This window comes from Typopeltis vanoorti, chromosome 1 (genome assembly GCF_054136105.1).
Source record: "Typopeltis vanoorti isolate ZY-2024b chromosome 1, IOZ_Tvanoo_1.0, whole genome shotgun sequence".
Taxonomy (NCBI): Eukaryota; Metazoa; Arthropoda; class Arachnida; order Uropygi; family Thelyphonidae; genus Typopeltis; species Typopeltis vanoorti.
Genome location: NC_143549.1, coordinates 120,262,311 through 120,278,833, shown reverse-complemented (window position 1 = coordinate 120,278,833; position 16,523 = coordinate 120,262,311). Strand labels below are relative to the sequence as shown.

The following is a 16,523-nucleotide window of genomic DNA, read 5'->3' as shown; positions in this document are numbered from 1 at the left end:
ATGTCTAAAACAAGTTTAGGTTCAGTTATGATAATGTTATTACTATATAAGTATGCTTTTTTAATGATTGTTTACAATCATTTACTTACTTGTTTGCTTAATATTATTTATTATTAGTTATTAGATATGTAGAGATTCCAACTCATGATCTGCAGGTAGAGCAGTTTTTTTGTAGAAAAAATTTCATTATATTTGACAAGAAATCGTATTCTTGTTTTCATCTATTATTTTATCCAAGCTTAAACTAACAAAAGTTTGCATTTGAAATATCATAGCTAGTCCTGAAGTAGTATTGCTGTGATAATAAATTTATGTGCAAATGCTTATTTATTCATGCATGGATAAAATGAGGATAAAAACAATTACTCTAATCTTAGGGTATTACTATTGGTTTTTATAACACATCAGTAATGCCCTAAGATTTGAGTAAAAAGCCAGTGACATTGTGAAAAAGGGGCACCTCTTAAAAGAAAGTAGGCTATATAGCCATAAAAATAATAAATAAGAGTATAACTTCTTATCAAGTATAATTTAATGGTCTGTAGTCAATATTATTCCTTGTGGTTTTTCATGACCACATTTACTTAATGTTTTAATTGCTAGATATCACAATTATTGTGATGAAATGTATTGTATTGAAAAATTCATGCCACTTGCATGTTAGAGAGAGGATTGTGACTCATTGCCAATTTGAGATTTTTTAGTACATGTACTATCCCCTGAATTAGAGACCTTTATGCAGATGTACATAAATTCACTTATGCAGTGTGTATGCAAAATACTTGGTCACATGCATCACCACATGGTCTAGACAACTATTTAAGAATGTTGCTGATCAGTAATTGTCAGTAGTGTTGATCACAATGGGGAAAACAAAGGCACTTTCAGAGTTCGATAAAGGGCTTATTGTGGGTGCCCGGCTGGTTGGAGCCATGATTTTGAAAACAGCAGAGCTGACTGGTTTCTCAAAAGGTGAGATATCCTGGGTGTTTAATCAGTGGAGAAATAACCTGCATTGCTTGTCTAAGAGGCTTAACTGTGGTCCTAAGCCATTCTGTCATAAACGAGATTGCCATCATCTGAGAAGGCTTGTATGGACAAAAACAGAACTTCCTGTGTAGCAATTGAATGAAGCACTTAATGAAGGTTGTTTCCAACCCATATCTCACCAATCTATGCACAAGGAATTGAAGAGGATCTCTATTGGCTGGTGCATGCCTATACAGAAACCACTGTATTAAATAAAAGTTTCTAATTTATTGGCTGGTATGTGTACATGACATTTGCAATAACATTTTTTGTAAAATGAATTCAGTGCTCTTTTCTTTTTTCAGAGAACTAGCTCCTAGTGTCTTCAGTTTACCCTGTCCCATTTGTGATGAAGACATTCCTATTGTTTCAGACAACACAGCCTTTCTAGTTTCTCACCTTAGAGAAGTACATAGACAGGAACCATGTCCTGTATGTGAAAAGCTGTTCGATACAACCCTTCCACCTAAATATTTCCAGTTTCACGTTGAAAGTCATTTTTCAAACTGAAGTTGTTGGATGTAAATTGAAACTTATGATTAAGATGTTGTATCTAAACATGAATGTTATTATATGGAAGACACACCTATACACATCTTGATAATAAAGGAATCTGTAAATGTAGTTAACAGTAATATGCTTTCTGTAGAATTTTACTTTTACACACACACACACACACACACACACACACACACACACACACACACAAATTTTTTTTTAATTTTATAATACTATTTTTTCTCCCCTATCATTTTAAAGCAGATATGTTTATTATCTGTATGAAATTTTATATTTTACTCAGATTTATTTTATTTTTTCAGAATCTGCAATATTAGGCAAAATAAGTGTTCATTCATCTCTAATGTTTAGTCTCAGTGCAGTAGATAAGTATTTATATTTAGCCTGACATATGAAGTAAGTTTGCTAGCCATTACCAATAAAATTATATAACAAATTTATTACAGATTGAGAGAGAGACAGATTAATAGGTGAATAAAGGAATGTTTTTTGTGGATGAAAATGTGGATGAGAGAGAGATAGAGTAAAAGGTGAATCAAGGAAGAATTTGAAGATGAAAATGTGAGCAGGGAAAAAGAGCACTAGTCATGATGATTAGAATGAAATTATAGTAATATTCAACTTAGAAAATTCTGAATCAGCAGACTGCTTATTAATGCCAGCCTGTTAAACATCTGAAATTGAGTTATGTAATGGTGTTGAGTGATAAATTTGTTGAGGTCTAAATAATTCACTTTTGGGAGGTTTTAGTAGTATATGAACCTTAAAACTGTCCTAGTAAAGATGCCAAAAGTATAACAGGATAAAAACATAGGTTTTATATTATTCAATCTTCTGAGAAAATCTTTTAACTCATTTCTGTAAATATCAATTTTTCTTCATGTTTTCAGAATATTTAATGGTAGTTTAGGTAATACTCTTTCTTAATTGCTTATATTACACTTGGTGATTTAAATTACCTTGGTATTAATCCCTCAAACAACCAAATACTTTCAGTTATCTAATTTTTGAATAGGTTAGCACATTAGCTGACTGCTCTACATTTAGCCACACCTTCACTTAACTAATATTTGATTACCATTGTGACTGGATAATTCAGAGATTTACTGTAGTTGTTAGTATTACGTAAGAGGCCATTCCAAAAGTAATGCCTTTATTATGATAGTCACACCCAAAATAGATGTAGGGTGAGAAAAAATAACTTGATGTCTACTTTATTTTCATATACTTTCTCATCACATCTCCCTTTCAATATGTTTTCTCTATTATGTAACAAGTTTTTTAATGATGTTGTAGTGAAAAAACTCTTTGGGTTATGTTCAGAATCATTTTCTCACCTGTGTTTTGACTTGTTCATCATTTTCAAAGTGAATACCCTTGAAATGTCTTTTTAGGAAATACTAAAGGTCTCATGTGGCCAAGTCCAGGTTGTAGAAAGATTGTTCTACAACAGGGTTGCCAGATGAACACAACAGCTTATGGCCAAAAATGGCCACTTTGGAAAAGTATTAGGCCAAAAATATGGCCAAAGATATAGAATGATTGAATTGTGTGAATTAACATACAAATAATTAAGTGTGCATAAATTATGCCTATATGTTCGATTACGTATCATCAAAAATACTTTTAAGTAAACTTAAAATACTTACAGTGAAACTCAGCTGTTAATTTGACAGCACTTCCTCAAGATATTGAATATCTTGTTCTTCTTTTTCTGCAGTCGAGTCATAAAGGGTTTTGCTGTTATGCATTTGTAGCATTTCGGGAGTACATTTAAAGTTTTGGCAGCACATATTGTTATCACTTAAGAATGAAAATTCTTACAATTGAATCCAGCAGTTTTAATTTGCATCCTGTTTCTGGGTTTAGTTTTGATAGATGTTACATAAGAAAAAATCCATTCAACTATTGCATTACTTGCTGGCACGATAAGGCATGTTAGATAATAATTCTTCAGTTCTTTAAAATTATCTTGTTTGGATATTGCTTGCCAAAATTCTAAAGCTTCCTTAGGGATTCCATCTTGTTTGAAGTTTTCTTCTTCATTCCACGCAACAAGACTAATTTTTCTGTATTGGTCTTTGACTACATCAACATCGTTTATTAGGTGGAAAAATGGCAGATCAGAAAATTTTCCCTTTTCTGTTTGGCTTAGAATAACAGTAGGATTTAAAAGTGACAGACCTTTAAATATATCAGCTGGCTCAGGGAGCCACTTGTTCATTTGATTCAATGATTCTTGAAGCATGGCTTGGCACCTAAATTTCACAGACTTTATTTTATTATTTTCTTGTTCCATATTAGGAGAAGTGCTAAAGCTGATCAAGTATGTCCTAATTTCTTGATCAAATGTAATTCTACATTTTATACTATTTTGCATGTTCCATCTTCGTTGTACAGCCTTTGATAAAGACTATCTGTGTGCGTGCGTGCACAGTTCTTTGGCAAGATTGTAAGGATCAGCATAGGTTTGCTGGAACAAAACATTAAGCCTTTCGAACTCTTTAACAATGGGAGTAGCAAATACAAAGTAAAAATAATTCATCCTATCTTGTAACATCTCTTTTATCAACCATGCCTTATACCTTGTATCCTGACCTCCAGATTGTTCACAGCCGGTGAAGTAGGCAATTAATTCTTCCCAATTTAGCAGTATATTATTGAAGACTTTACCTCTCACTAACCACCTTGTCTTGAACAATTTCATAAATGGAAGGGGTGCATCTCGTTCCTGGTCATCTTCAACTTCTGAATTCATCACTTTAAAAAGAGCCTTAAAATCTCCTCTCATATTGCTATTTGGAAACCATGAAGGAATTTCAATCAAAACGAATCCAACATTGGATGGCAGCTTTGAAAATGCATACTGTATACAAATTGCCAGAGAGTGGCAAATGCACTTCATTTGAATACAGTTTGGATTTTCATTTCTAATCCTAGTCCACAGGGAATTGTTACTTCCAACCATAGCAACAGCACCATCACTAGCAAACCCAATAAAGTTCTTAAGAGTTTGATTATATGAAGCTAACACTTCTGAAATTTTATTAAATAACACCTTCGCTGTTGTCTCTATAACAGGTATAAGACCCAAGAAAGCTGAATTTTATTTGTTTCATTGCAAAAAAATCTAAGAACTATGCACAAATGCTTTTGTATTGCAATATCTGTAGATTCATCTACTAGTAATACATACTTTTTATCTTCTAAATCATGCTTCAGTTGCTCTTTCAATGAAGCAGCAATTACATTTTCTATAATTGCAATACATTTGGTTCTGTGCAGTTTAATGCCACCAAGAACACTATTTTGGCAATGTTTCTTAACTACTTCACCTATATGATCTAAAGCACGAATTGAGGAATGACATGTTATTGCAAGGCTAAGTTCTCTTTCTGCTTGTTTTTCCTGGTCATTCATGGACGATTTGATAACTTTATCTAGAGTTGTTTGTGATGTACTGGGAGATTTATATTGGTGTTTCTTTGATTTTTCGTGAACAGATAAGTTATAAAGTTTTGGCAGCACATTAGTTTTGCAATACGTGCAATATGCATGTTGTCCATCATCAGAAGATTTCAGTCACAAATATTTTACTTCCCACTCTTTTTTATATTTTCTTCCACCTCTATTATCACTTTTCTACTTAGGCATTTTAAAGGGCTTGAAAAAAACAAAATATCTCAATTCAGAAAATGAAGAAACAAAAAACAAATTATAGATAATAGTACTACAAAATTTGTAGTACAAATACTAATCTGGCACCGCAAACACCAATCTGGTAAAGGGAAAATAACAAAAATATAAGCAAGATAAAGATCGAGTTTATAAACGATATTAAAAAAATTATTCATTAATTATACTAAAATCACTTAATTACCATTCTTATGAAATTGAACATATTACTTGCATATTGTCACAATGCGGGTAAAGTTTATGCAAAATATTCCAGTATAAAAGCTTATGAGATAGAACTATCACCAAAGAGCACCAAATGCCTGATATCATGCAACGGAACAACACTTGCAACACAAAGTCTACGCCATAACTAACGATCAAAACAGACATGGACCCAAGCTGGTATGGCTGTTGCGTACGTGTTTTATACGAGTACAAAACGAAGCTGCATCGTGTTTGGTGTATTTATTAACAGAACTGGATCAAGTTTATAGCAACAATAGTGAGCGGGAGCTTTGTGTATTTGTTTTATACAAGTACAGAATGAACCTCAAGATGCTTGGTGTTATTGAGGGCGTCATAGTAACAAACTATAAGCCATACCAAAGGCTCATTATGATGTCATCGAACAAACATTTTCAGTAACAGTCAATTTACATCAAGCACGTCACCACTAACCAAACGCCATGTAAAGGGGTACCAACAGCTAGCCTTACAATGCGACAACAATATTAAACTAAGTAAATAATGCATATGATTTGAAATCTTTGTAAAAATGGCCAAATTAGTAGCCACATTTGCATAAATGGCCAAAACTGATTTTTTCATGGCCACAGAGTTCAAAAAAGTGCCAAATTTTTGAAATTTGGCCATGAAATGGCCAATCTGGCAACCCTGTTCTACAACTTCCAGGTAACTTTTGAAGTGAATCAAGTTGTGGGATATCCTTTCTATCCAGCCTAGGCAACATCGAACTTTCCTAAATTGAAAATTTCAAAGCCATTGAAAAGCCACTTCAATGGCTTTGAAAACTTAAGCTGGAGAAAATGTATTGAAAGGGATGGAGATTGTCTTGTGAAATAGAATATGAAGAGTATACTTAAAACTTTATTTATTTATTTATTTTATTATTATTATTATTATTATTTATTTCACTCGCATATCTTTTGGATAAGGAGCTATTACAATGAAGGCATTAATTTTAGAATGCCCCTCATATGTTAATGCATTATCTTTGTTAAACACACACACACACACCACTTTTTTTTCAAATGTTATCTTAATATTGTAAATCAACCAAAAAACTCTTTACTTAAAAGTGTTACTGATTTCATATTAATTTGCTTTCAGTAAAATGGAATCCTCTAGATAAGTTTTTTTTAACAAGTGGTTAGATGTGGTTTTGTAATTGGCAATGAATTTTTTTTTTTAAGTATTCACAAAATTCTTATAAGTTTCAATGAAAATTGTGGAGGTACAGTAATTTAGTTCATATACTGATGACATATCTGATTACTAGCTGTCATTTTCTGCGATTAATAGGTTTGAAATACTACCAATATTTAATGAGTCATGAGGAAAACTGCAGCATATTGACTAGCTATCTGCTGCTTGTTAAATGAAGTAAACTTTGAGATAGATTGCTATACATTGGAGGTTTAGATAGGACCTCTCCCACATAAAATTGTACCTTGTATAAATAGTAAGCCTACACTAATGTATGTATCTGTCCTGTTCATAGCCCTCCAACTCATTCAAAAAAAGAAAAAAAAAAAGAAAAAGAAACTTGGTATTTTGTATATGGATCATCTGGAGGTAGCATGAGATTGTGAAGAATTGCATGGCAGTGAAGATTTAAAATGTGTATGTATTTTAATAGTTAAAAGCTATTACACCTGTTGGAACTATTTTAATAGTTCTGTATCCAAGCTGCATCCTTCATAGAAATTCAATGCATTCTTACTGTAGATATAATACAGAATGTTTATACCACTTTACCGCTTTCCCTTTATACATGTGGATTATGTAAAAAAGATAATAAAAAAATTATTGTGTGAAACTTCGAGTTACAACTTCATATTATCAGTGGTTTAGAATTTAATTGCATTAAAAATGCACAAAGACTAAGTCAGACAAATGAACTTTTTTTAGCTCAATTAGGGGAGTTTATGGATGAAATTCGTGAGTTTGAAATATTAGTAGGGGAGTTTATTGGAGATTTTTAAATGTAGGAAACTCATAGTTTGAAATATTACTTGCTTTTAGTGATATGGTTGTTTAAAATATTACTAGTTTAATATCTAGGTACAGGTTTAATATCTATTTAGCTTTGACTGCTAACTTTACTAGGCTAGCCTTTGTTACTTGATTTTAAGCAAAATTTTTTTTTTAATTCCTCACATAGCATTACATATTTTAAAAACTGAATATTGAAATTCTGTAAGCTTTGTCGGAATGTTTATTAAAAATTTGACTCCAAAATCTGCTACTGTTACTGAAAAATGTGAGTAAACTACTTTCATGGCATAAAATATTTGCTTTTGGTGTTGCCATTAAACAAGCATGACAATGACTTATTAACTAACTCTTATCCCTGCTCAAGAAGATAATTGTTGATTAATTGGTGCATATACTGTAAATGGGAATACAATAAAATATGCTGAATAGCAACGTAATAGCTAATTTATACTGGCAAATAAATATTGTTTACTAGCCTGTAAGGTCCAAAGATGTCAGAATAAAAGATCAAGCCATTAGTATGTTATACTTAACAGCAAATTGCTTTTATTAATATTTCTGGTTTTAATTGCTTTTCAGTAGACCTGAATATATGTAAATTTGTGCACTGAAGCAGAATTATTTGAGTCCTTTGATTTAGGTTACAATCAGGTTTTATAAAATCGTTTATATATATATATATATATATATATATATATATTTTTTTTTTTTTTTTTTATTATTAGCAAATAATGCTTGAAATGTTAGTCAAGATTACACATTCTGTCCCATTAATTAAAAATGAACACTTAAGTGAAAATGATATTTTTAAGCTTTATAGAATAATTATTAGCAAGTGCAGAGCCATACTTATGCACAGGCATATGAGGCTCTAGCTGGGGGGCCCCTAAAAAAACTAGGGCCAATTTAATGGCCCTAAACAAAGTCCCGAGGCAAGTGTCCCCTTGCAATTTCTGTCAACAGACTACTGAATTCAAAAAAAATTTGGTATGAAAACTGTCGAGTACAATGTACTTATGTTTTGTGTGACCTTAAAATGTGTACATATGATGTAGTTACACCTTTTTGTTCTTTCTTTTTTTTTTTTTAAATAGAGGAGTGTGTTTCTGCTGTTTATACAAAATTCGTGATACTAAGTTTTGTACCATACTGACTGAAATGTAACAAAAAGCAAATCAATAAAAATGATTTCTCTCTCTCTCTTTGTCTCTGTCTCCTAGCTGTTCTTAATGAATGGTATTAATCTTTTGACATTCCCACACTATTTCAGACAACATATTGGTTTGGGGACCACTACTTGGCAGCACTTCTCTGTCATCTCTTCACTGTATGCCGTTTAAAATTAATGATAGTCTTGGGCCAGCTATTTTTGATTGGCTGATAGACAACTGCCATTCACTCTCCAAAATTTAGACAGGACCTGAATGGCATTGTCTTTCCCATAAGGGAATAGAAGGCATTAGCAGATTCATTCTGTGACATGTATGTCTTGGCCATTGAGTCCATCACACAATGGGAAAGGAGAAATGGGAATTTAAATTCAGGGATCAATAGTTTCATCTATCTTATTAACTACTTGTCCTACACTGTGCTAATGGTTTGTAATTTAGTCCATTGATTCATAACTTTTGGAAACTGGGAGGGGATCCTTTTGTATCTCAGGATTACAATAACATTCAATTATATGTATTAAATTGCAAACTTCCAACTGCAAAAATAACTCTGCAGTTATTGAGCTTGAATCTCATGTTTTCTATTACTATGCATTTCCTCTCATTTATGCCTTATACATCTGTTATTGAATCCAATACTTCACACTTTTAGGTATCTTATTCAGTTAGAACCATCAAAATGTACATTTCCTATTTATAGTGAACACAATTTTCACTGATGTGCTTGCATATCAGTGAATTTGTCTCAAGCAACTTTTGCCCATAGTCTAAGTGCTGCTGCATTCACTGATCTATTATTATTGAGTCAAAATTTGTTGAGCTTCCATCCAAATAATTCATTCTCTGAATCTTTGCTTTTGCTAATCATCATACTCTCTATTTGTTAATACCAAACCTATTCAAATGCAAACATACATCTGATATAAATTGCATCTCCAGTCAAAATTATTGCATATCTTTGCAACCTGCATCTTGAATCATTATGAAACATGTTACTTGTACTCAGTTAAATTTTTAATATATAAGGTAAAAAAAAGATATATTGTGCTTGTTAAACGGCTGGAGGTATGCCTTTGGGGAAGCATAGAACATTTCAAAGAACCGAGGTAGATGGAATGAAAGAGAGATGAAAAATATTCCAATATGTTTGAATGGTGTGTTAATATTAAGCAGCTTCTCATTTTTGCATGTTTAGACGAAAGAAAGAATGGTGGCAGCCAGTTCAGTTTAGTGCCCATGAAAATGCCAATACAGAAACAAGCATGTATGTGAAAGTGATTGGACAGTCTGCAAGAAAGATAATCAAGCAGATTGCCTTCTTTTAGATAGCATCAAGCATTATTGTTTCTGTGCACTAGCCAATGTTAAAACTATTGGGTTGGATTTGGGATTTGTATGGTGTTTGGAGTTTTATACTGGTGAGAAGCATCACTGGAAGAGGATAAAATATTTCAGTGTTAGCCAGCATGAGATGAGATCTAATTTGTTGGGGATCTGAATATTATGAAGTATGAGGGAGTAAAGTGAGATTTTTCTTAAGAGAATAAGATAACTGTTTTGGCAATGAAGTTCAAAGGATTATCTCCACTGCACTTAAAGAGGAACTTGAGGCTTGGAGTGATGAAAGAACTTTGTTTTGACAAACCGACAATATTATAAATAGAATTTGAAGTTAGAGGAAGTCACTAATATAACGAAGGAAGGGTGGGAAGCAGATCCTTGTGGACATTGATGAAGTTGAGGAAAGGAAATCATTCACCATGACGTGCAGTGAATGAATGAACAGCAAACTGGATACTTAGTTACAGGTTGTGGAAAGACATCAATATGGTAGCTTGGAAACGAGACCTATTGACCAGACCTGAACGCCTTTGAGAGGTCAATTTACATGGCTTGGTTCAAGTCACTTTTTAGGTTCAAGTCATATTAATCACAAACTAAAAGGCAAACCTCTAAGTTGCAAAGTTAGCTATTGATGGTTTCTCCATTATTTTCAAGCCATTTGCCCATGACACTGATATAGAATATGAGCAAATTGCTATAGCATGCCTTTCCTTTAGTGAGACTATGTTGCTATCCGTTGCAGAGTATGACTTGTCTGCATTTCTGCATGTGAGTTCTTATGAATTTCTCTAAAATCTTCATCACCACACCAGAGATACTGATAGGTTTTTAGTTAGATACATCGACTTTTACACCACATTTGTGCAATGGACTATCATACATTATCTTTTTATCATCATAATTCAATTTCCTGATAACATGATTAACTTTACATTATTAATCTCCTATCAAACAATTTTCCTCCAAATCAATCTACTGTTAGCACTCCAATATTGTCATCTAACATTTTGTGCTTCTAAACTACTTCTGACTGGATCAGTCCACCTAGACCTTGGTCTTGCTCTGGATCTCTTTCCTGCCATCTTGACATCAAACACCTGTTTTGCTAATCTTTCTTCAGCGATTCTATGTAAGTGGCCATACCACTTTAGATTATCTCTGCTGACATATTCTTGAATGCTAATAATGTCGAGTTCCTTTCTAATCTAATATCTTCAATTTTAATATGATCCTGACATTGAAGCCATCGGTTTATTCCATTTTCCTCAGAAATTATCTTTTTATACATTTTTAATTATAATTTATAATCCTGTGGTATCTTTCCTGAGCTGAGACTGAAGTTATACAAACATGTCAAAGGCATAGCTAATTTGGCTGAACATGTTGATATTCTATGTGTCCCTATTGCCGAATTCCTACTATGTAGCTTATACAAAATGCTTTTAATCCTGATTCTCATGCACCTCTCTCTCTCGTAGTTCTTCATGCAGTGTAGCACTTTGTACCATGTTTCGTGTCCTGGTTGATATATCTTAGCTAAGTGAGTGCTTATTACTTGAACAAGCCTCATTTATTTCTGACACTAGAGTAAAGCTGCATTCAGTAAAGGTATTCTATCCCATTCATTCTTTCTTCTACTTGCCACACAATGGTAAAATTCTTTTTGATTTAGCCAGTTTATTTTCATAATCCGATTTAGCTCTGCACAATACCCATTATTTTTCTGGCCTGCACTTTATATATTTCAAGCACCTCTCACTTTTTTTCCCATTATTATTCTTCCACATGATTTTCTTCTTATGGAATTCTTACTTAATAAGGTGGCACATTCATTTCACTCCCACCCTATTTACATTCAGATACTGCCTCATTTAAGCACTTATTCTAATGCATTGCTGATATTTTTGCCATTTAGTAACTGATACAATAGGGGATCAAAGATTGTTTTATTATTATCTGAGACCTCCAGGGAGTCAAGGACTCATTGAGGGAGGCTGTAAATTACCCAACCCAGCTATCATACCTTCCCTTAAATTCATTTACACTAGATGCATTCACTACCCGTAAGGGCAAATTATTCCACTCGCTCACTGCTCTCAGGGAGATAAACTTAGCTCTTAACCCGTGTTCTCTCCCTTCCTTCCATATAATGAAAAATTTCATCATTTGAAATGCCTTAACACCCATTCAAAAGTTTACAGACCTCTAGCATATCACCCCTCTTTCTCGTGTTAACCAGAGTCTGTAATCCACATACTCGCAATCTGTCTTCGTAATCCCCTAATTCTAATTGGTCATGATTTTCAGCTTTGTACTTCGGCATGTAATCTATCCTAATTGGACCATCAATATAATTACCGTATTTTTCAGACGATAAGATCCCCCAAATTTATGAGACGATTTTTAGAAAAAAAAAAAAATTATTATCTAAAGATATTTACAAATTCTTACTTAATTTTTATTTATTGTTACAATCATTCGTATTAGTAATATTCAGTTCATTTTCACTCTCGGTACTATCACTCGTCTCGTTAATGTCACCGTTCGTATTACTTTCGTCTGAACTATTATTGTCACTCCCTTCAAAAACTGCGTCATCTTCGGTACCACCCATCGCATTACTTATCCCGCATTTCTTAAATGACTTTATGATCGTCTCTTCTTTCACAGCTTCCCATGAATTTTTCACCCAGGTACATGCTTCTGAAATTGTTGGCCGTTTCATACGTCCTGTTGATGTAACATTGTGATTTGGCTTTGACATCCATTTGTTTCACTCTTCCCGCATAACATTTTTGAATGGTTTATTAATAGATCCAAAGGTTGTAATTGACTTGTAAAGCCTCCAGGAATGGCTGCTAATTCTGTATTCATTTCTTGAATACAGAATTAGCTTCTTTGTTGATTCTGTTTTATCCACGATCCCACACTAACATCGCAGGCTTTTTAAACAACGCACCCGGACGTTTTGCCCTTATCTTTTGTAACCATAATTTCATTCCTGTTTCGTCCATCCAGCCTTTATCTCGAATGTGGATAATAATGCCACGAGGAATTTCATCTCTCGGTAACGTTTTTCTCTTGAAGATTAACATCGGGGGGGGGGGGTAGTTTTGTTCCATCCACCCAACAAGCTACGGAAAAACTCACTACAGTGTAGCGAGTTTTTTCGTGACCCGTTGTTTTGATCACTATTGATTTGGTGCCTTTTGAATCTACTGTCCGATTTGAAGGAACATCAAAAGAGGCACTTCTTGCTGATATGACAAATTATGGAATTCTATAATTTTAGCTTCATAGTCAGCCGGCATTTTATGGACTAGAGTGGTTTTTGTACGCATGCATAACTCATGTCTTTTCATAAATCTAAAGCACCAAGACGGTGATCCGGTAAAATCTAAAATCCCATTAGCAGTTGCCCATTGTTTTGCTTCAAAAATGATCATTTTCGTAGAAACAAATTCCCATGTTTCGATGATTTGTTACCCAATTTTTCATTTGTACTTCTAATTCTGGCCATTTTTCTAGGTGCGAACGGAATGTTTTCTTGTGTTTACATAGCAGTTTTAATTGTTCCTCTTGTTTTCTCCACTCACGAACCATTTTTTCTATTGGTGGTGGATCAAAATGTCTTTCTGCTGTTCTGTTTCCATATTGTTTTGCATAATTTATCACATTTAATTTATAATTCACGTTATATGAAAGTTTTGTTTTACACTAATTTTTTCTAATTTTAAGATAAAAATTTTAACGACTTATAAAAAATAATTCAAATGAACCGTACAAAAGCGCATATGTTTACACACTAATGACTATTGACGCTCAAAATCGGTGATTCATCCACATGCAGCGAGATAACTTAGGTACCTGTCTTCAGTGGCATACTTACTAATTTTATTAACATAATGTGCCAGTAATTGAATTTCGGTACAGTGTAAAGATTCGTATTTTAATGTTACCTTCGTACCATAAGACACATTTTCAGTCGATTTTTCTATGTAAAAAGGTGCGTCTTATGGTCCGAAAAATACGGTAGTTACTCTTCAGGAAAGTATAGCATGATCACTGTCACCAACTGGCAGTAAAATAATCATATATTTAACAGAGACCCTTTCTGATGCCCAAATCGAATCGAATCAAGTTTCTTCTTTCACATGCTGCTTGAGACACTTGCTTCATTTTCCCTAGCAAAACTCAGTAAATTCTGATTCATTCTTATCATGAGATTTTTCTTCTACCAAATCAGTGTTTGGATAATTAAATTCATCTATAATGATCATTCGTTTAGTACTCATGAAGCTAATTTGGCGATGCATTTCATCGTTCCTGAAAACTTCATGAGATCTGTAGCAATGACCCATCACACCAGATAACTTTAGTCAGTTACATGGGGAATTATCTCTCTCTCTCTTTTTTTTTTTTTTTGCTTGCATGCGTTTCTACTATAACTTGACTCAAGTCGTCTGATATCATTAGTAGTATCCCCCCCCCCGCCTCTTAACTCTTTTGTCACTCCTAAAAATACTGTACCATTTACACTCGATCTCAGTTAAAATATCTGATTCTGATAATCAGGTTTCATTAATGCCAACAATCTTAGGCCACAAGATATTCAGTAAAGCAACAAATTAAACCATTTTATTCCTGATGCTTCTGGCATTTGTATATAAACACAACAAATTACCACTTGGCATTTTCATATATTTAGATATATAATCTGCTTGGCCTTTTGTACAACTGTGTCTTTTCCTTCCGCAGAAACTTTCAAAAGGCCCGAAACTAAAGCGTGCATTTCCACCAATTCCCCAGCTGCATAACCATGTTCAATTCTATTCATATCTTTATCACATTTGCGTACATAGCTGAACTTTCACACACATTTTCCCCATTCCCTTGCCCTTGACGATCTACTTTCCATGACACAGATCTTAATAGGTCTTATCCCAATAAGCAATTTTTTTCCACCTCCTGATGCCAAAGCCATTAATGTGCAGGCTGTCCCTCATATGCAATCCTTTTCTGCCATGAAGTGCACTCTACACATCTAAAAACTCGCAATCCATTTCTTCTACCCAGCCTGCACATTGAATCATTTGCTATGCACTCCTTGACTTGGTACAGTCGCATATCAGTAACAAACCTAACATTTTTACTTTCACTTTTTTTCCTCTCACTTCTTCCAGCAGATCTTTCATATCCTCTCTCGCAGTATATTTGTAGCTATTTAAATTGTTAGTTCCAACAGGAACTACCATCTCTCTTATTTCTCTTTTCTGTTTTTGTATTATATTTGTTTTACCTTTAATTTTCGCCCCTGGGAAGCTGGTAGTAACTCCATCGGCAAGCGCAAATTTTAGTATTGAATCGCCTTGGTATTTAATTTTTATTATTTTTTTTTCTTATTATTACCAGTGCTTTCCTGCTGCTTCTTGTTCTGATCATTTTTCTTATCTTGTCTGGCTTCCATCAAATCGTCTCCACTTTTTCTAATTCTCTGGTTGATTTTATAATATATACAGCAATCCCTCGATCAGTGCGCATAATGCGTTCTTTAAAACAGGCGCAGTAATCGAATATAATAATCTATGGGAAAAAGTATAATTCGTTCCTCAAATTTCTTTTTTGAACCTTAATTTTTTTTATAAAAGAATTAAGGTATGTCTCAGGGCCTAGTTAAAGGAAAACCATGAAGCTGAAAGACAAAACATTCAGAATATAAATTTTATTATTCTACTTCTTAACAAAGAACTGAGGAGGGCATGTTTTTTTTTTTTTTTTTCTCACACAACCTGCGGTATGGCTCTATTGCCTCTTCTGTAAATTTCACTGCTCTCTTCATGAGGATCAGCCTCTAAGCATTGCTGCTTAAAAACTTCGATTGTACGAAAAATATTTTCAAATTGTTTCTGTTAAATCTCTTGGCTGACTATCAGTGATTAAATTTTCTTTATATTCTTCGGGGTTTTCCTGCTGTGCATCTAAATTTAGCATGTTGGAATCACTCAATTCTTCAGAATGAGATTTAATTAACTCTTGAGCGTTATTGAAAAAGAGAAAGAAATGAAGGATGTACGAATTAGTTGCTAACACGCGAAATCACGTGCTTTATAGATAAAATTTCCCAACTGTTATACTAGCAAAATAGTTATCAATTTAAAAACTACAATGACCATAAAAGAGAAGTTAATTTTCCGACGTGTAATAATAAACAACTCAAGAAAATTTTTTAAATCTATAACATTTATTTTTAAGATGTATATATATAAGCGCACTAATCGAATTTGGGTATCGAAAAAAAAATGGCGCATTAATCGAGGGATTACTGTATATTTTTTTAATCGGGATATTTCTTAAGTCAGATCCTCGGTTATATCATCTGCACTGCTGCAACGTTTCTGATAATTGGGAAAAACGTTATCAGTAGTAACTACTTTAATATGTGCTATTGACACCACCTGTTGTGTCAAGTTTTCAGTGCCATTCTTAATTATCATTATTATCAACAGACCTCCATGGAGTCAAAAGACTCATCGTGAGAGGTCC

At 33.4% G+C, this 16,523-nt stretch overlaps 1 protein-coding gene across 1 annotated transcript in view; it reads left to right on the top strand.

Moving 5' to 3' along the window:
* LOC150110362 (uncharacterized) overlaps window positions 1-8,665 on the top strand; it is a 259,624-nt gene extending 250,959 nt beyond the window's left edge. Inside the window, exon 14 of the mRNA XM_090399055.1 lies at window positions 1,335-8,665. Within this exon, the coding sequence (XP_090255181.1) occupies window positions 1,335-1,539 (205 nt within the window). The 3' untranslated portion in view covers window positions 1,540-8,665. The remainder of the gene's footprint in view (window positions 1-1,334) is intronic.
* The last annotated feature ends 7,858 nt before the right edge of the window (window positions 8,666-16,523 follow it).